This window comes from Hypanus sabinus, chromosome 7, assembly GCF_030144855.1.
Source record: "Hypanus sabinus isolate sHypSab1 chromosome 7, sHypSab1.hap1, whole genome shotgun sequence".
NCBI lineage: Eukaryota > Metazoa > Chordata > Chondrichthyes > Myliobatiformes > Dasyatidae > Hypanus > Hypanus sabinus.
The window spans coordinates 178,055,248-178,076,180 of NC_082712.1; the positions used below are offsets into that span (position 1 = coordinate 178,055,248).

The 20,933-nt window shown below is 43.7% G+C and overlaps 1 protein-coding gene across 3 annotated transcripts in view; it reads right to left on the reverse strand.

Annotated features, from left to right (window-relative positions):
- The window catches only part of usp47 (ubiquitin specific peptidase 47), a 226,756-nt gene that overhangs the window by 54,753 nt on the left and 151,070 nt on the right, over positions 1 to 20,933 (reverse strand). For 2 of the 3 annotated variants that reach the window (XM_059976219.1, XM_059976217.1), the window contains exons 19-20: positions 13,296 to 13,415; positions 7,293 to 8,091 (exon numbers count right to left, since the gene is read on the reverse strand). In XM_059976219.1, coding sequence (XP_059832202.1) covers positions 7,293 to 8,091; positions 13,296 to 13,415 — 919 coding nt within the window. The remainder of the gene's footprint in view (positions 1 to 7,292; positions 8,092 to 13,295; positions 13,416 to 20,933) is intronic. The other variant, XM_059976218.1, reaches the window with a different exon arrangement.

Below are 20,933 nucleotides of genomic sequence, written 5' to 3' on the forward strand. Positions count from 1 at the left end.
GGCTACTGCACAGGACCAAAAGAAGCTGCAAAGGGGTGTAAATCTCATCATCTCCATCTTGGGTACTAGTCTACAAACTACCCAAGACATATTCAAGGAGCAGTGTCTTAGAAAGGCAGCGCTCATTATTAAGGACCTCCAGCACCCAGGGCATGGCCTTTTCTCACTATTACCATCAGGAAGGAGGTACAGAAGCCTGAAGGCACTCAACGATTCAGGAACAGCTTCTTCCCCTGTGCCATCTAATTCCTAAATGGACATTGATCCCTTGGACACTACCTCACTTTTTTTAAATATATATATATATATTTTTTTTTGAAGTTATGAGGAATATTTACATCCCTTTGCAGCTTCTTTTGGTCCTGTGCAGTAGCCCCTCCATACCAGACAGTGATGGAGCCTGTCAGTATGCTGTCCACAGTACAACTATAGAAGATTTTGAGTGTATTTGTTGACATGCCAAATCTCTTCAAACTCCTAATATATCTTTTCTGATGGAGATCTTTCAGATGTCATTAGAAACGGGGATTGTGCCGGAGGATTGGCGTATTGCTCATGTGGTTCCATTGTTTAAAAAGGGTTCTAGAAGTAAGCCTAGCAATTGTAGACCTGTCAGTTTGACATCAGTGGTGGGTAAATTAATGGAAAGTATTCTTAGAGATAGTATTTATAATTATCTGGATAGACAGGATCTGATTAGGAGTAGCCAGCATGGATTTGTGCGTGGAAGGTCACGTTTGACAAACCTTATTGAATTTTTTGAAGAAGTTACGAGGAATGTTGACGAGGGTAAGGCAGTGGATGTAGTCTATATGGACTTCAGCAAGGCCTTTGACAAAGTTCCACATGGAAGGTTAGTTAAGAAGGTTCAGTTGGTAGGTGTTAATGCTGGAGTAATAAAATGGATTCAACAGTGGCTAGATGGGAGATGCCAGAGAGTAGTGGTGGAGGTGACCTGATAGAGGTGTATAAGATGATGAGAGGCATTGATCGTGTGGATAGTCAGAGGCTTTTTCCCAGGGCTGACATGGTTGCCACAAGAAGGAACAGTTTTAAGGTGCTTGGAAGTCGGTACAGAGGAGATGCTGAAAGCTTCAGATGCCTTGGCGTGAACATTGCCAATAGCCTGTCCTGGTCCAACCATGCAGAGCCCACGTTTAAGAAAGCTCTACTTCCTCAGGGTGGCTAAAGAAATATGGCATGCCATCTTTGCCCTTCACTGATTTTTAATCAAACTACGATATGAAGCATCCTATCTGGACACATCTCAGCTTAGTACAGCAACTGCTTTGTTTGTGACCAGATTAAACTGCAGAGAACTGTGGACACAGCTCAGCACATTACAGAAACCAGCCTCCCCTCCATGGACTCTGTCTATACTTACGGCTACCTCAGTAAAGCAGCCAGCATAATCAAAGGCCCCACCTATTCTGGACATTCTTTCTTCTTCTCCCCCTTCCCACTGGGCAGCAAATAGAAAAGCCTGAAAGCAAGTCCCACCAGGCTGTTTAAGAGTACTGAATATCTGCCCAGTACACTAACATTGACTCTTGACCTCACAATCTATCTCTTCATGGCCTTACAGCTTAATATCTGCCTGCACTTTCTCTGTAATACTTTATTCTGCGTTTTGCAATTGTTTTACCTTGTTCTACCTCAATGTACTGTGTAATGATCTGATCTGTATGGACAGTATATGAGACAAGTTTTCCACTGTACTTCAGTATTTTTGACAATAATAAACCACTTCAACCATAGAGTGATGAGAATGTTGAATGGACAGGCCATGGAGCAGTTTGTGACAAAGCAAAGCGATGGAGGCAGATGTGACAACAACATTTAAGGGGCATTTAGACAGATGCACGAATAGCCAGGGATGACTTGCAGGTAGATATGATTAGTTAGACTAGTATCAGGACTGGTAATCCAGAACTATTCCAATTGAGGTTAGAGATGGAATCTGATGCATGTCAGCTCTGGCAAGATTTATGCACCATTACTTTCTACAAAACAAAACCTAATATTATGACTCACAGTGATGCTTCATCTTCATTATCAGATGAGCTCAATGCCTTTTATGCACACTTTGAAAGACAGAATAAACTACACCTGTGTGAATCCCTGGTGATCCTGTGTTCTCCGCTTTCGAGGCCAATGTCAGAACATCTTTCAAGAGAGTGAACTCTTGCAAGGTGTCAGGCCTTGATGGTGTACCTGGTAGGGCTCTGATAACCTGTGCCAAGCAACTGTTCAGACACCTTCATTCTCAAAAACAGAAATTCTGCAGATGCTGGAAATCCAAAGCAACATACACAAAATGCTAGAGGAACTCAACAAGTCAGGCAGCATCTCTGAACAGACAGTCGATGTTTCAGGATGAAAACCTTCTTAAGAATGCCGAGTTCCTTCTGCATTTTATGTATGCACCTTCAATCTCTCTCTGCTGCAGTCAAAGGTTTCCACCTGCTTCAAAAGTGTAACAAACATACCAGTGCCTGAGAAGGGTGAGCTTCCTCAACAACTGTCACCCAGATGTACTCACATCTACTGTGACAAAGTGTTTTGAGAGATTGGTCATGCCTAGATTCAACTTCTGCCCAAGCAATGACCTGGCCTCAACGTCAGTAAGACAAGGAGTTGATTGTAGATTTCAGGAAGGGGAAGTTGAGACAACACACATCAGTCCTCATTGAGAGATCAGTATTGGAAAGGGTGAGCAGTTTCAAGTTCCTGAGCGTCAGCATCTCTGAGGATCTATCCTGGGTCCAACATATCAATGCAATTACAAAAAAGGCATGGCAGTTTGAGGAGAATCGGTATGTCACAAAAGGCACTTGCAAATTTCCACAAATGTACTGTGGACAGCATTCTAACAGGTTGCATCACCGTCTAGTATGGAGGGGTCACCACACAGGATTGGAAGTTGCACAAAGTTATAAATTCAGCTAGCTCCATCATGGGCACTAGCCTCTCCAGCATCGAGGAGACCTTTAAAAGGTGATGCCCCAAAAAGGTGGCACCCATCATTAAGGATCCCACCACCCAGGACACATCTTCTTCTCATTGCTACCATTAAGCTGGTGGTACGAGAGCCTGGAGACATGCACTCAATGTTTTAGGAACAGCTTTTCCTCTCTGCAATCAGATTTCTGAACGGACATTGATCCCAAGTACACGACCTCAGTATTTTCTTTTCCCTCTTTATTTGTACTACTATTTAATCCATTATTTTAAATATATATTTATTGTAATTTACGGCTTTTAGTGTTCTGCATTGCTCTGTACTGCTGCCGCAAGACAACAAATGTCACGACGTATGCCAGCGATTACCTGATTAATAGATCAGATAATATACTTGATCCTGGTCAATGCTGACACAATGTGCCAAAGGACCTGTTTCTGTGCTGAGTCTGATAGTGAGCCTGGGATTGGTGTGGAGAGAACACAGAATGCTGTTTTCAGAGGGTGAAGGGAGTGGTGTACTTCAAACACTACAGCACAGAAACAGGCCATGTGGTTCACCATGTCTGCAGTGACAACGGCCTTTGTCTGAACTAATCCCATCTGTCTGCAAGTTGCCCCCATCTGTCCAAATACCCCTTTAACATTGCTATCATATATGCTGACAATGCTTTGCTTTGTTGCAAACTGCTCCATGGCAGTCAGAAGTTGTCTCTTTCCCTTCAGTAGATGCCACCTGAACCATAAGTTCCTCTAACCTTCTGTATTGTTCCACATTTCCAGTACCTGCAGTGGTTCAAGGATGCTCACAGCCAACTACCAGGGTAACAACCAGTTGTCCAACAAAACCCATATGCAAAACTACACAAATGCAAATACAAATTGTTTGCTAGAATGGGTACATCTCAATGCATCTAAGGTCAGGGACTACAAGCGAGTCATAGAGTGATACAGCATGGAAACAGGCCCTTTGGTCCAACTAACCAAAATGCCCACTCAAAGTGAGTCCCATTCACCAGTGTTTGCTCTTAACCTTCTGAACCTTTCTAATTCAGGTATTTGTCCAACTTTAGAAGAATGGGGGGTGGGATCTCATTGAAACCTATAGAATATTGAAAGGCCTGGATAGAATGGACATGGGAAGGAGGATTCTTATTGTGGGGGAGTCTAGGATCACAGCCTCAACAGAGGGGCATCCTTTTAGAACAAAGATGAAGAGGAATTTCTTTTGCCAGAGGGTGCTGAATCTGTGGAATTCATTGTCACAGACGGCTGTGAAGGTCAAGTCATTTGGTACATTTAAAGCAGAGGTTGACATGTCAATTAGTAAGGACATCAAAGGTTATGGGAAGAAGGCAGGAGAACGGGGTTGAGATCGATAATATATCAGCTATGATGGAATGGAAGAACAGACTCGATTAGCTGAATGGCCTAATTCTGCTCAAATGTCTTATGGTCTTAACTGTGGCAAGTTATTATTGTATCATTTCTTCTGGTAACTCACTGTATATACATGCGGCCGTTTAAAGAAATTGTTGGTGTCTTAAGTTCACACTAAATTTTCCACTCTCACTTTAAACCTATACCCACTACATCCTGATTCCTCAACTCTGGGAAAAACACCGAGTGCATTCAATCTATCTATGCCCCTCATGATTTTATACACATCTCTCCATCTCCTACGCTCCAAGGAATAAAGTCCGACCTTGTTCAAGCTCTCCCTATAACAGTCACTTAAGTCCTGGCACCATCCTTGTGAATTTTGTCTGCCTCATTTCCAGTTTAGTAACATGGGTGATCAAAACTGAACACAATACTCCATGTGCAGCTCCATCACTGACACCCACCTTCAGGAAGATATCAATAAGATTAAAAGAGTACACGGAACATTAACAAGGATGTTTCCAGGACTTGAGGACCGAAGTTGTAGAGAAAGGTTAAATCAATTAAGACTTTAGTCCTTAAAGCATAGAAGAATCGGGGAGATTTTATAGAGGCATACAAGATTGTGAAGAGTTTAGATATGAAGAGAAAGAAGATAGTTAAGAACAATGTTGGGCCCTTGAAGAATGAATTGGGTGAAATTGTTATGGGAAACAGAGAAATGGCAGAAGAATTTAATAAGTACTTTAGATCTGTCTTCACTAGGGAAGACACAAGCAATCTCCCAGATGTATGGATGGGCCAAGGACATAGGGTAACAGAGGAAATGAAACATATTGACATTCGGAAGGAAACGGTGATGAGTAGACTGATGGGACTGAAGGCTGACAAATCTCCAGGTCCAGATGGTCTGCATCCTAGGGTACTAAAGGAGGTGGCCCCGGAAATTGCAGATGCATTGGTAATCATTTTCCAATGTTCATTAGATTCAGGATCAGTTCCTGAGGATTGGAGAATGGCTAATGTTATCCCACTTTTTAAGAAAGGACGGAGGGAAAAAACAGAGAACTATCGTCCTGTCAGCCTAACATCAGTAGTGGTGAAGATGCTAGAGTCCATTATTAAAGATGAAATAGTGACATATCTAGATAGCAGTGATAGGATTGGGCCGAGCCAGCATGGATTTACCAAGGGCAAATCATGCTTGACTAATCTATTGGAGTTTTTCGAGGATGTAACCAGGAAGTTAGACAAGGGAGATCCGGTGGATGTAGTGTACCTCGATTTTCAGAAGGCATTTGATAAAGTCCCACATAGGAGATTGGTGGGTAAAATCAGAGCTCATGGCATGGGCGGGGGGGGGGGGGGGGGGCAAGATATTGACAGGGATAGAAAACTGGTTGGCAGATAGAAAGCAAAGGGTAATGGTGAATGGGTGTTTCTTGGAATGGCAGGTGGTGACTAGTGGGGTGCTACAGGGCTCGGTATTGGGACCATAGCTGTTACGATTTACATCAGTGATTTAGATGAAGGCATTGAGAATAACATCAGCAAGTTTGCTGATGATACTAAGCTGGGTGGCAGTGTGACATGTGATGAGGATGTTAGGAGAATTCAGGGTGACTTGGATAGGCTGAGTGAGTGGGCAGTTACTTGGCAGATGACATTTAATGTGAATAAGTGTGAGGTTATCCACTTTGAGAGTAAGAACAGGAAGGCAGATTATTATCTGAACGGTGTAGAGTTAGGTAAGGGAGAAATACAAAGAGATCTAGGAATCCTTGTTCATCAGTCACTGAAGGTGAATGAGCAAGTGCAGCAGGCAGTGAAGAAGGCTAATGGAATGTTGGCCTTTATTACAAAGAGAATTAAGTACAAGAACAAGGAAATCCTCTTGCATTTGTACAGAGCCCTGGTGAGACCACACCTGGAGCATTGTGTACAGTTTTGGTCTCCAGGGTTAAGGAAGGACATCCTGGCTATAGAGGAAGTGCAGCGTAGATTCATGAGGTTAATTCCTGGGATGTCTGGACTGTCTTACGTAGAGAGGTTAGAGAGATTGGGCTTGTACACACAGGAATTAAGGAGATTGAGAGGGGATCTGATTGCAATTTATAAGATTATTAAGGGATTGGACAAGATAGAGGCAGGAAATATGTTCCAAATGCTGGGAGAGTCCAGTACCAGAGGGCATGGTTTGAGAATAAGGGGTAGATAATTTAGGACAGAGTTAAGGAAAAACTTCTTCTTCCAGAGAGTTGTGGGGGTCTGGAATGCACTGCCTCAGAAGGCAGTGGAGGCCAATTCTCTGGATGCTTTCAAGAAGGAGCTAGATAGGTATCTTAAGGATAGGGGAATCGAGGGATATGGGGACAAGGCAGGAACCGGGTATTGACAGTAGATGATCAGCCATGATCTCAGAACGGTGGTGCAGGCTTGAAGAGCCAAATGGTCTACTTCTGCACCTATTGTCTATTGTCTATAAGGTAAAGGCAAGCAGGTTTTTTTCCACTGAAGTTGGGTGAGACTACAACCAGAGGTCATAGGCTAAGAGTAAAAGGTGAAAGTTTTAAGAGGAACATGGGGGGAACTTCTTCACTCAGAGGGTCAAGAGAGTGGAACAAGCTGCCAGAAGAAGTGTGGATGCGGGTTTGATTTCACCAATTAACAGAAGCTTGGATAAGTACATGGATGGGACTAATATGAAGGGCTAGGATCTGGGTGCAGGTCAATGGGACCAAGAAGAATAATAGTTTGGCACAAACTAGACGGGCACAAAGGCTTGCTTCTGTGCTGCTCTGACTCCATGACCAGCACCCACAACATGACCGCTAGTGCATTCACAGTATTTTGTAGTTATATTACTCATTATTTAGCAGATTGGTGATGTTAGAAATATACCCAAGAACAAAAGTCATTTTAATAAGCACTAAACAGAGGCAACATACTTCTCTGTCCATCACCTGATCCATCCTCTGATGTGCACTGTTCTGCTTTGAAGTAAATATTCCGTGCAAGTCCTCTGCCCTTTCCGTTCTCATCGTACTCACTATCCGTCCCCGAGTCCTCTTCTGCTGTGTCCCATGTTTCCTTCTTCCCTTCGCTGGCCTTTGAGCGGCGGCTGTACGTGATGCTGTGGGAGTCCAAGCCATTGGTTAGGGACATGGGGACAGTGTCGGCATTGCACAGAGTGTCACTACTGTGGCTAGAGCTGAGGATGTCACTGTCCACAGAGCTGGTGCTCCTGTCGTTGTTTACATCGGAGTCCGACCGCTCCTCTGACTGCAATGGTGCCTCAGCATCACAAGACGGAATCCGGTTCTCCAGTTCTCTGTTGTCCGCAGACACCGACAATTTAAGATGTTGAGATGGGGACTCAATTGTTTCAAAGTCACTGCCTTCGGCACTTCTCGGCCCATCGCCATTCCCTCCCAAACTGCAGGAAGACTGTTGCTGGTGCTGCAACAGTGAAAGGTTTCTTAGTCTCTCTGTGCTCTCCTCCAAAATTGCCTCCACTGGCTTCCTGCGTGCCGAAGACCCCCTTGTAGACTCACAGCTGTCCTCCTGGCTGGTGGGATCCCCTGCTGCTTTCTGATGCAGGTACCTCAGTCCCTGGGAGCCGGGTGACTGCTCTGGTAATGAAACATACAACCGAATGGTGTTGGAGTGCTGGTCCAGCAGATGCCAAAGATGTGATTCAGTGAATGGCACCTGATTATCCTGCGTGTCCGAGCTTTCGACAAATACCTAGAGCACATTAAAACTTAGGTTAACATGGATTGAAATTACTGTTAAAAGATTTAAAGATTAGATTTATTTGTCACACATACATCAAAAGATATAGTGAAATGCATCATTTGTGTCAACAAACACAACGATGTCCAAGCATGCTGAGGCATCTTGCAGGTGATGCCAATGTCATATGCCCACAATTTACTCACCCAAACCCTTCAGCTTTAGACTGTGGGAGGAGACAAACACACAGGAGAAACGCATGTGGTCTTGGGGAGAACGTACAAACTCTTTACAGAGAGCAGCAAAAATGAACCTGGGTTGCTAGTGCTGTAAAGTGTTCCGCTAACCTCCGTACCACCGTAGCATACTATTCTACAGTTCACAGAATCAATGCTATCGAAACCTTCTTGCTTATCCAGCATTGTTCTCTGACAATCAAGTGCATCTCCTGAACTTCACGTATGGCTTAGCAACTAATCAAGGTGGAACTGTTTCTACTGACGGGAAAAGGGGCAACGGTTGGTTACTGGCACCTTAAAAGTCAATTGCTTTGGGCAAATGGGCTCATCAGCTATGTTTGGCAGCTCATCTAGGAGAAGAAAAACTCTGATCTCAAATCTCCACTGGTCTTGCAGCTATTCCCGCACATGGGGAAAGCTTCAGGAGTAAACCCCGACAAAAAATCCATGGCTGGAGTCCCTAAGGCAGATCTGTGTTGAATTCAATGCTGACCGGCAACTCCTGTGACACCACTGGTGCCAAACTGTATGAGTCTCTGTCGTGGAGAGGGGAAGCCTACTGCATGGGCAATAACTTGGTCTCCATATTGTACTGCCCTGGCTTGAATATCACGTAGACAGCGAGGGCATACACTCTTCAACAGTTGTAATGCAATCCAGTCGTGGAAGCAGGCAGTCTGGTGAAGTTTAAGAGGCTTTCACAGGTACACATGAATATGATGGAGAGACATGAATGATATATAGGAGGAGGGCATTTAGCATAAATTGGCATCGAGATCAATACAACATCATGGATGAAGTGGCCTATCCAGTTCTGTACTGTTCAGTGTCCTACCTCAGTGGGGAAACATACAAAAGTTTCAACTATCAAAGTAAATTCATTATCAATTTACATATAGTTGCAAGAAAAAGTTTGTGAACCCTTTGCAATTTCCTGATTTTCTGCATTAATTACTCAAAGTGTTGTGTGATCTTCATGTAAGTCACAATAATAGACAAAGACAATCTGCCTAAACTAAAAACACACAATTGGACCTCTTCTCATCAATACCAAGTACACCATTTAAACAATCACAATCCAGGTTCAAGAAAGTGTGTGAACCTCTGGAGTTGCAGAGGTAAGAGCTGTAATGATTAAAACTGGTATATCATGTTACATTAACATTCATGAAGAATGTAACTGTGCCTTCCTTTGGGAACACATTCTTACATTTCTATATACCAACACACAAACAGGCACACAGACCCTCTCTATAGTTCTCACTGAATGCCACTATTAACTGTACAATAGGAGCAGCTCAAGGAAACAAGCAGAGAGAACTGCTCCTCAATAGCCCCACTGACACAGGGTTCAATCATAATCACTAGAGCCGCTTGAGGGAATCTGTACATGCCTGTATGGGCTTCCTCAGGTGCTCTGGTTTCATTCCATGTACCTGAGATCTGGCTCGGTAGGTTATAAGACTGTAAGACATAGCAGCAGAATTAGGCCATTCAGGCCATTGAGTCCACTCCACATCATGCTAGATTTATTAACCCCTCAATGCATTGCTCTGCCTTCTCCCTGTAACCTTTGACATGACTAATCAAGAACCTATTAACCTCCACTTAAAATATATACAATGACTTGACCTCTATAGCCATCTTTGCCATGATTCACTACTCTTTGGCTCAAGAAATTCTTTTGAAATGAATGCTAACATGGCAAAAGAATCGGAGGGGTTTAATGAACATGAGAAAGAGTAAGCTACAGACAAAATAACTGGGGCTTGCACTGAGCCACAGCATCGACAAAATAGGCTGAAGATTCGAGATTGCTTTACGTCATTTCCTGTACACAAGTGTAAAGGAGAACAAAAGAATTGTTGCCCTGGATCTGTTGCAGCACAAAAAAATAAAACACAATAAGATCAAGAACACAATTCTCTATTCATTGGAGCGTAGAAGGTTGAGGGGGGATTTGATCGAGGTATTTAAAATTTTGAGAGGGATAGATAGAGTTGACGTGAACAGGCTGTTTCCATTGAGAGTAGGGGAGATTCAAACTAGAGGACATGATTTGAGAGTTAGGGGGCAGGTTTAAGGGAAACACGAGGGGGTATTTCTTTACTCAAAGAGTGATAGCTGTGTGGAATGAGCTTCCTGTAGAAGTAGTAGAGGCCAGTTCAGTTGTGTCATTTAAGGTAAAATTGGATGGGTATATGGACAGGAAAGGAGTGGAGGGTTATGGGCTGAGTGCGGGTAGGTGGGAGTAGGTGAGATTAAGGGTTCAGCACGGACTAGGAGGGCCAAGATGGCCTATTTCCGTGCTGTGATTGTTATATTGTTATACAATAATAATTAAAACAAAATAAATATAAATATATTCAGATAGCTTATATCCATAGATTGATTGTATGACTCAAGGCACAGAAGTGTCTGTACATAAGGTGACTGACAGGAAATGATAAAGTAGTGGTGGTTGGGGGTGTGGAGGGGTGGGTTAGTGGGTGGAGTTGTTGATCAGCCTCACTGCTTGGGGAAAGTAACTGTTTTTGAGTCTGGTGGTCCTGACGTGGTGCTATGTAGCCTCCACCCTGATGAGAGTGGGACAAACAGTCCATGAGCAGGATGGCTGGGATCCTTCATGATGTTACTAACACGTTTCAAGCCAGTGATGTGTTAGGCAGTTTTGTCTACCTGTTGTACAGCCTTCCTGTGTGCTACAGTGAAATATCTGAATACAAAATTTATAATCCAAATTAAAATATTTTCCTTCTAGCAAAACTGTATTTTATAATTACTTCATTCTACAAGGTTCTGTTAAAGTTGATTTCATACCAGAAGGTTTTAACCCTACTTGCTGCATTGCCATTAACCTGGAGTTACTTCCTCAAGCAGTAAGGCTGATCTGATTCCTTAAGGCTGTTACATCTGGGAGAGGTCATGGGGATAAGCTCTCACTACCCATTAAATGCTCCCAATGATCTGCATCTCAAATAGTTTCTGACAACCAAGTCCAGTTCTTGGTCTTCATGTGTAGCTTAGCCACTAAGCTCAGCCGAACCGTTTCAGCTGACAGGAGAAGGGGAAAAGGTGGATACTGGCACCTTAAAACCAATCACTTCGGACAGACTGGGCACCTCAGCCGTGGTTGGCAGCTCAACTAGGAGAAGAAAAACTCCGATCTCAAACCTCTGCTGCCTTGCGGCTAAACCCACTCATGACAAAGGCTTTGGGAGTAAACCATGAGAAAAAACTTTAAACTGTAGTCCCTAAAACAGTCCTACATTGAGCTCAACACTGACCAGCATCTCCTACAATATTGCTGGTGCCAAACATATAACCATAACCATATAACAATCACAGCACGGAAACAGGCCATCTTTGCCCTCCTAGTCCGTGCCGAACCCTTAATCTCACCTAGACCCACCTACCCGCACTCAGCCCATAACCATCCACTCCTTTCCTGTCCATATACCTATCCAATTTTACCTTAAATGACACAACTGAACTGGCCTCTACTACTTCTACAGGAAGCTCATTCCACACAGCTATTGCTCTTTGAGTAAAGAAATACCCCCTCGTGTTTCCCTTAAACCTGCCCCCTAACTCTCAAATCATGTCCTCTAGTTTGAATCTCCCCTACTCTCAATGGAAACAGCCTGTTCACGTCAACTCTATCTATCCCTCTCAAAATTTTAAATACCTCGATCAAATCCCCCCTCAACCTTCTACGCTCCAATGAATAGAGACCTAACTTGTTCAACCTTTCTCTGTAACTTAATTGCTGAAACCCAGGTAACATCCTAGTAAATCGTCTCTGCACTCTCTCTAATTTATTGATATCTTTCCTATAATTCGGTGACCAGAACTGCACACAATATTCCAAATTTGGCCTTACCAATGCCTTGTACAACTTTAGCATTACATCCCAACTTCTGTACTCAATGCTTTGATTTATAAAGGCCAGCGTTCCAAAAGCCCTCTTCACCACCCTATCTACATGAGACTCCACTTTCAGGGAACTATGCACAGTTATTCCTAGATCTCTCTGTTCCTCTGCATTCCTCAATGCCCTACCATTTACTCTGTATGTTCTATTTGGATTATTCCTGCCAAAATGTAGAACCTCACACTTCTCAGCATTAAACTCCATCTGCCAACGTTCAGCCCATTCTTCTAACCGGCATAAATCTCCCTGCAAGCTTTGAAAATCCACCTCATTATCCACAACACCTCCTACCTTAGTATCATCGGCATACTTACTAATCCAATTTATCACCCCATCATCCAGATCATTTATGTATATTACAAACAACATTGGGCCCAAAACAGATCCCTGAGGCACCCCGCTAGTCACCGGCCTCCATCCCGATAAACAATTATCCACCACTACTCTCTGGCATCTCCCATCTAGCCACTGTTGAATTCATTTTATTACTCCAGCATTAATACCTAATGACTGAACCTTCTTAACTAACCTTCCATGTGGAACTTTGTGGAACGATGCATGTGAAACAGCATCGGTCTCTGCCATTGCTTTGAATCCATCAGTTGTGTGGAGAGGGGAAATGTGCTACACAGGCAATAGCTTCCTCTCCATATCAAAGCCCCTGGCTTGTGTATCACGCAAAGACGCAACATCCATGATCAAACCTGACAAATGGAGGGCTTCACAGAAGGCTTATCAACCCCTTCACACCACCAACCACCATGACTTTATCATTTCCTGTTAGTCATCTTATGTATAGACACTCCTGTGCTTAGCATCACTTTATGGACAAACAATCAATCTATCTATGTATATAAACTATCTATTTATATGTGTTGTTTTTTTTTATTATTGTCTTGTTTATCTTTTGTCGCTGCTGCATCAGCTCTGGAGTTACAATTATTTTGTTATCCTTTACACTTGCATACTGGAAATGACATTAAACAATCTTGAATCACATACCTGTAACTGTCCAGCATGGCCGCCTTGTTTCTTTTACTCACCTTATTACTGCGGAAGAATCCTTCAGCCTTCAGTGTCTTGCTGAGTACATGAAGCAGCCGCAGGTCATTGCAACAGCGCTCCAGGACAATGCGCATATGTTCAGCAGACAGTCCTGTCGCCTGTGATTAGAAACAAAAGGCAAATGGACTCCATAAGGCTACTGCTTTTGAAAACCAATCTAGATTTTAAATCCAGGAATATTTTTAGATCTTTACGAAACAGCAGCAAAACCCTGCCACACCCCCATTCTTCAATTCTTCTTTCTACTATTGCTGTGAATCTGAACCAGTATTTGGTTGACACAAGAAACTATAGATGCTGGAATCTGGAACAACACAGAAAAAGCTGGAGAAAAGCAGGGCTGAGGAGTAGGAATTAAAAGAGAAGTTGTTCAGTTTAAATACAAGTTCAGCCACATAAATGAGGTCAATAGAGGGGAACAGCTTGGATCTACAATTGCAAGAAAAAGTTTATGAACGCTTTGCAATTACCTGGTTTTCTGCATTAATTACTCTTAAAATGTGGTCTGACCTTCATCTAGATCCCGATAATAGACAAACACAATCTGCCTAAACTAATAACACAAACAATTGTACTTCTCTAATACTGAGTACACCATTTAAACAATCATAATCTAGGTTCAAAAAAGTAGGTGAACCTCTGAGATAATGCCTACCACAAAAAGCTATTTGGAGTCAGGTGTTCCAATAAATAAGATGAGATTGGAGGTGTGGGTTGTAGAGGTGCCCTGCCCTATATTAAAAAAAGACACACAACGTTAGGTTACTGAGAGCCTGCTCTTCTCAAGAAAGATTTATTTACGTGCACCATGCCTCGATCAAAACAGCTTTCAGATGACCTTAAAGAAGAATTATAGCTGGAAAAAGCTACAAAAGCATTTCTAAAGACCTGAGTGCTTATCAAGTCAAGTCACTTTTTATTGTCATTTCAACCATAATTGCTGGTACAGTACACAGTAAAAACGAGACAACATTTTTCAGGACCATGGTGCTACATGAAACAGTACAAAAACTACACTGAACTATATAAAAACAACACAGAAAAAAACACTAGACTACAGACCTACCCAGGACTGCATAAAGTGCACAAAACAGTGCAGGCATTACAATAAATAATAAACAAGGCAATGGCACAGTAGAGGGCAGTAAGCTGGTGTCAGTCCAGGCTCTGGGTATTGAGGAGTCTGATGGCTTAAAGGAAGAAACTGTTACATAGTCTGGTCGTGAGAGCCCGAATGCTTCGGTGCCTTTTCCCAGACGGCGGGAGGGAGAATTTGTATGAGGAGTGCGTGGGGGTCCTTCATAATGCTGTTTGCTTTGCGGATGCAGTGTGTAGTATAAATGTCTGTACTGGCGGGAAGAGAGACCCCGATGATCTTCTCAGCTGACCTCACTATCCGCTGCAGGGTCTTGCAATCCAAGATGGTGCAATTTCTGAACCAGGCAATGATGTAGCTGCTCAGGATGCTCTCAATACAACCCCTGTAGAATGTGATGAGGATGGGGGGTGGGAGATGGACTTTCCTCAGCCTTCGCAGAAAGTAGAGACGCTGCTGGGCTTTCTTTGCAATGGAGCTGGTGTTGACGGACCAGGTGAGATTCTCCGTCAGGTGAACACCAAGAAATTTGGTGCTCTTTACGATCTCTACCGAAGAGCTGTCGATGTTCAGCAGGGAGTGGTCGCTCCGTGCCCTCCTGAAGTCAACAACCATCTCTTTTGTTTTGTTCACATTCAGAGACAGGTTGCTGGCTCTGCACCAGTTCATTAGCCACTGCACCTCCTCTCTGTATGCTGACTCGTCGTTCTTGCTGATGAGACCCACCATAGTTGTATCGTCGGTGAACTTACTGATGTGGTTCGAGCTGTGTGTTGCAGCACAGTCATGGGTCAGCAGAGTGAACAGCAGTGGACTGAACACGCAGCCCTGGGAGGCCCCCGTGCTCAGTGTGATGGTGTTGGAGATGCTGCTCCCGATCCGGACTGACTGAGGTCTCCCAGTCAGGAATTCTAGGACCCAGTTGCAGAGGCAGGTGTTCAGGCCCAGTAGGCTCAGCTTTCCAATCAGTTTCTGAGGGATGATTGTGTTGAATGCTGAACTGAAGTCTATGAACAGCATTTGAACGCATCTGTCTCTTTTGTCCGGGTGGGTTAGGGCCAGGTGGAGGGTGATGGCAATGGCATTGTCTGTTGAACGGTTGGGATGGTACGCAAACTGCAGGGGGTCCAGTGAGGAGGGCAGCAGGGTCTTGATGTGCCTCATGACGAGCCTCTCGAAACACTACACAGTCCACAGTAAGAGAAAGTGTCTACAAATGGAGGAAATTCAGTACTATTGCTACTCTACCTACGAGTGGGGGTCCTGCAAAGATCACACCAAGAAACAGGTGAGAAAGAACCAAAGGGTAACAGCAAAAGACCAAAAGAAACATTGAGAACTTGCAGAAGTCACTTTTCATGTGTCCACTATAAGCACTGAACAAGAATGTTGTCCATTGATGGACATCATGAAAGAACCCATTGCTCTAAAAAAAAACTCTGCTGCATGTCTCAAATTTGCAAAAGACCACCTGGATGATCCACAATGCTCTGTGGACAAATGAGACAAACGTTGAAATTTTTGGCAGAAATGCACATTGCTATGTTTGAAGGAAAAAGGACAATGCACACCAACACCAAAACCTCACCCCAACTGTGAAGCATGGTGGAAGGAGGATCATGGTTTGGGGCTGTTTTGCTGTTTCAGGGCCTAGACAACTTGAGGGAACAATGAATTCAAAATTGTATCAAGACATTTTACAGGAGAATGTCAGGGTAGCAGTGAATCACCAGAAGCTTAATAGAATTTGGATGAATTAGGGTTCACTAACTTTTTTCTTGCAACTGTATATCAAAGAAAGTAGAGGGCTTAAACAGCTTCCTGATGGGATGTGGGGTGTATAAAGACAAGGTTCAGAATCAGGTCTAATATCACTGGTACATGTAGTTAAAAGGCATGAATATCAGTATCTCCTTCTGGTTAAAAAAAAGCCTCCTATTTCTCTCTTCTTTTCTCAACTCTGGCCCCCTATCTTTCCTCACCTGCTGATCACCTCCTCCTGCTTCCCTTTCCCCTCTTTATCCAATGATCCACTCTCCTCTCCCATCAGATTCCTTCCCTTACAACCCGTTACCTTTCCTACCCACCTGGCTTCACCTATCACCTTCTGGCTATCTTCCCCTCCCCCGCCTTTCCAGTGTTGAAGATGAGTCTTAGCCTGAAACATTGACTGTTTATTCATCTTCATAGATGCTGCCTGACCTGCTGAGTTCCTCCAGCATTTTGTGTACAATGTTTTGGATTTCAATCATCTGCGGAATTTCTTGTGCTTATGTCGTGAAATTTGTTGTTTTGTGGCAAAAGTACATTGCAATATATAACAATAAACTATAAATTAAGTATATATTAATATAAATCAAATAAATAGTGCAAACAGAGAGAAAAAATGAGGCAGTGTTCATAGATTCAATGTTCATTCAGAAATCTGATAGCGGAGGGGAAAAAGCCGCTCCTGAATCATTAAGTGTGTGTCTTCAGGCTCCTGTACCTCCTCCCTGATGGTAGCAATGCGAAGAGGGCATGTCCTGGGTGATGGGTGCCCTTAACAACAGATGCCTCCTTTTTGAGGTAGGGTAAGACTGCAGGGTTTCACCACAAAAATATTGACAATCCCTTTTCCCCTGACAGATGCTGCAGTTCCTCCATCATGTTGTTTATTGCATTTTATTCGGTCTCTTATTTGATCTTAAGAAATGATTCATTGCGAAGTTTGTTCATTTTGACTGTGCTGACATCACAAGGCTCACATGCTGCTGTGACCTTTCATTCGAGCATTTGTTATCAAATAATCCAACTATTCCCAATTCTGTCTCTGCTGGGTTCCTTTATTCCACACCTACTATCACACTTGGATAACCCAGTCCTCTCCAACGTCCCAACTATATCAGATCCATTCAGCGGCAGCTGTGATGTTTCATTCAAGCAAAACCTAAATTTACCAGAATCAGAATCAGGTTTATTATCAATGATGCACTTGGAGGGCACTTGATTCGGTACAGCCGTACAGCGGCCTGCTAATACAAATATCTAACTGGCCAATCGTGTGGCTTCAACTCAATGCATAATAGCATGTGGACATTGCCAAGAAATTCAGTTGTTGTTCAGACCAAATGTCAAATGTGATCTAAGTGACTTTGACCATCGAGTGGTGCCAGACAGGGTGGTTTGAGTATCTCAGAAACTGCTGATCTCCTGGGATTTTCACATACACAGTCCCTTGAGCTTACTGGGACAGATGTAAACAAAAACAAAAACATCCAGTGAGCAGCAGTTCTGTGGGTGAAAACACCTTGTAAATGAGAGACGTCAGAGGTGAATGGCCAGACTGGTTCAAGCTGACAGGCAGGTGACAGTAACTCAGATAACCACACGTTACAACAGTGCAGTGCAGAGGAGCAAAACACATCAAACTTTGAAGTGAATGGGCTGCAGCAGCAATAGTCCACATGTTATACATTAGAAAGTGGCCACCGAGTACATGTCATAAAATTTCTTTTGGGGCAGATGTGAGACAAAAAACTAATACAAGTTACAAATTTGCATGATATTTGCATTTGCAGTTTGGTGTCTTCTGGACTCTAGTTGATCTTTCACTCCAAGTGGCCAAATCAGCAGTGGGAGTAGCGCAGAGAGGACAATAAAAGTACAGAGGGGACAAGCGGAATGGCCATTGTTGGGAGTGGGCCAGTGGTGAGAGTGGGAGGGTCAGGCTTTGGCTCAAAGATGGCTTTGGCTTGGCTCTGGATAAGCTGTCCTGGTAAGTTTCTATAAAGTTTCCCCTTTTTCTTACTGAGTCAGGGTATTTAGTGCAGTTTAAATGGCTGTTGTGTGTTCTTCTTAATGGGTGTCAGAGACCCAGAAGACCCAGACTCTCCTGGGGAACTACATCTGCATGGTGTATCCAGCTGCAGCTCCCTTGAGGACCATGTTAGGGATCTGGAGCAGCAGCTGGATGACCTTCAGCCTGGATGGGAGAGTGAGGAGATCATCAATCAGAGTTACAGGGAAGTAGTCACCCCTAAGTTGCAGGAAGCAGGTAGCTGGGTGACTATCAGGAGAAGAAATGGGAAGGCAAATAGGCAGTTAGAGCAAAGCTCCCCTGTGGCCATTCCTCTCAATAATAAGTATATCACTTTGGATACTATTGTGGGGGTTGAATGTCACAGAGACCAGGTTATTGGCACTGAGCACAGGTCTGTAGTGCAGAAGGGAAAGAGGGAGAAGAAGGGAGCAGTACTTAATAGTCTTATTAGTCAGAGGAACATACAGGAGATTCTGTTGACATGAACGGGACACTCAGATAGTATTCAAATCACAAACAAGCGAAAATCACCGGATGCTGGAAACCTGAGCAACGCACTCAAAATGCTGGAGAAACTCAGCAGGCCAGGCAGCATCTATGGAAAAAAGTACAGTTGACATTTCAGGCCAAAACCCTTCAGCAGGACTGGAGAAAAAAAGCTGAGGAGAAGATCTGAAAGGTGGGGAGGGGAGAGAGAAACACCAGGCGATAGGTGAAACTTGAGAGGGGGAGAGGTGAAGCAATAAGCTAGGAAGTTGATTGGAAGAAAGAAAGGGGGGAGGTGGAGCACCAAAGGGAAGTGATAGGTGGACAAGGAGTTAACATGAGGGACAAAGGGATGGGAAATGGTGAGGGTAGGGGGGAGGTGGGTGGAAGTTTGAGAAATAGATGTTCCTGTCATCAGGTTGGAGGCTTCCCAAATGGAGTACAAGGTGTTGTTCCTCCAACCTGAGTGTGGCCTCATCCTGACAGAGGAGTTCCTCCAGCATTTTGTGTGTATCACTCAGATAGTATGCTGCTTCCAAAGTGTCAGCGTCAGGGACATCTCGAATCACATCCACAGCATTTTGGAGAGGGAGGGAGAGCAGCCAGATGTCTTGATACATATTGATACCAATGGCATAGGAAGGAAAAGCAATAAGATCCTGAAGAGAAAATTTAGAGAGCTGGACAGAAAGCTGAGAAGCAGGATCAGAAGTAGTAATTTCTGGACTGCTGCCTGTACCACACACCAGTGAGGGTAGAAACAAATAAGTGCATGGCTGACAAGCTGGTGCAGGGGGCAGGGCTTCAGGTTCTTGGATCATTGGGATTTCTTCTGAGGGAGGTATGACCTGAACAAAAGGGGTGGGCTGCACCTGACCCAAGGTGGGGGAGCTAATATTCTCTCAGGCAGGTATGTTAGAGCTGTTTAGGAGGGTTTAAACTAATCTGCCAGGAGTATGGGAATTGGAGTGAAGGGACTCAGGATAGGATGGATGGTAGAAAAACAAAGACAGTATGCAGTCAGACTGTCAGAAAGGGCAGGCAGGTGATAGGACATAATTGCAGCCAGTAGGGTGAGTATCAGTGCATTAGGGATGCAGAATCAAAAAGGGTAGTAAATACAGTACTCAAAGTGTTATATCTCAATGCATGGAATATACAAAATAAGGTGGATGATCTTGCATCTTTACAGATTGTCAGATATGAAGTTGGGGCCATTACTGAATCATGGCTAAAGGATGGCTGTAGATGGAAGCTGAATGTCCAAGGTGTATTGGAGGGGCAGGAAGGGAGGCAGAGAGGGTGGCATGGCTCTGCTGGTAAAAATGGCATCAAATCATTAGAAAGATGTGACATAGAATCAGAAGATGTTGAATCCTTGTGGGTTGAGTTAAGAAACTGCAGGGGTAAAAGGACACTCAAGTCAGTTACATACAGGCCTCCAAACAGTAGCTGGGATATGGACTACAGATTACAACAGGAAATAGAAAAGATGTGTCAAAAGCGCAATGTAATGATAATTGTGGGAGATTTTGACATGTAAGGAGATTGGGAAAATCAGGTTAGTAATGGATCTTAAGAGGGAATTTACTGAATGCCTAAGAAATGGCTTTTTGAGCAGCTTGTCGATCAGATGTACTGGATTGGGTGTAATGTAATGAACTGGTGGCAATTAGGGAACTTAAGGTAAAGGAAAACTTAGAAGGCAGTGATCCCAATATGACTGAGTTCAACTTGAAATCTGATTGGGAGAAAGCAAAGTCTGATGTAGCAGTATTTCAGTGGAGTAAAGGAAATTACTATGGGATGACAGAGTTGGCCAAAGTAAGTTGGAAGGAGATACAGGCAGCGATGACAACAGAGCAGCAATGGCGTGAGTTTCTGGGAAAAATGAGGAAGGTGCTGGATAAATGTACAGTCGGCCCTCCTTATCAGCGGGAGATTTGCTCCAAGAACCTCCCGCGGATTCCAAAAAACGTGGATGCTCAAGTGGGTGGACTTTAGGACCTGACAGAGCTCCGGACCTTATTTAACCTGTCTCAGTGCAGTGGACTTTAGGACCCAGTGGAGCCCAGGACCCGCCGCCCACAGTGTTTCTGTTCCGGAAAACGATCACAATTCAAAATAAAGTGGAAATAATAAAGCATTCGGAAAGAGGTGAAACGCCATCAGTCATTGGAAAAGCGTTAGGCTACAGTCGGTCAATGATCGGAACAATTTTAAAGGATAAAG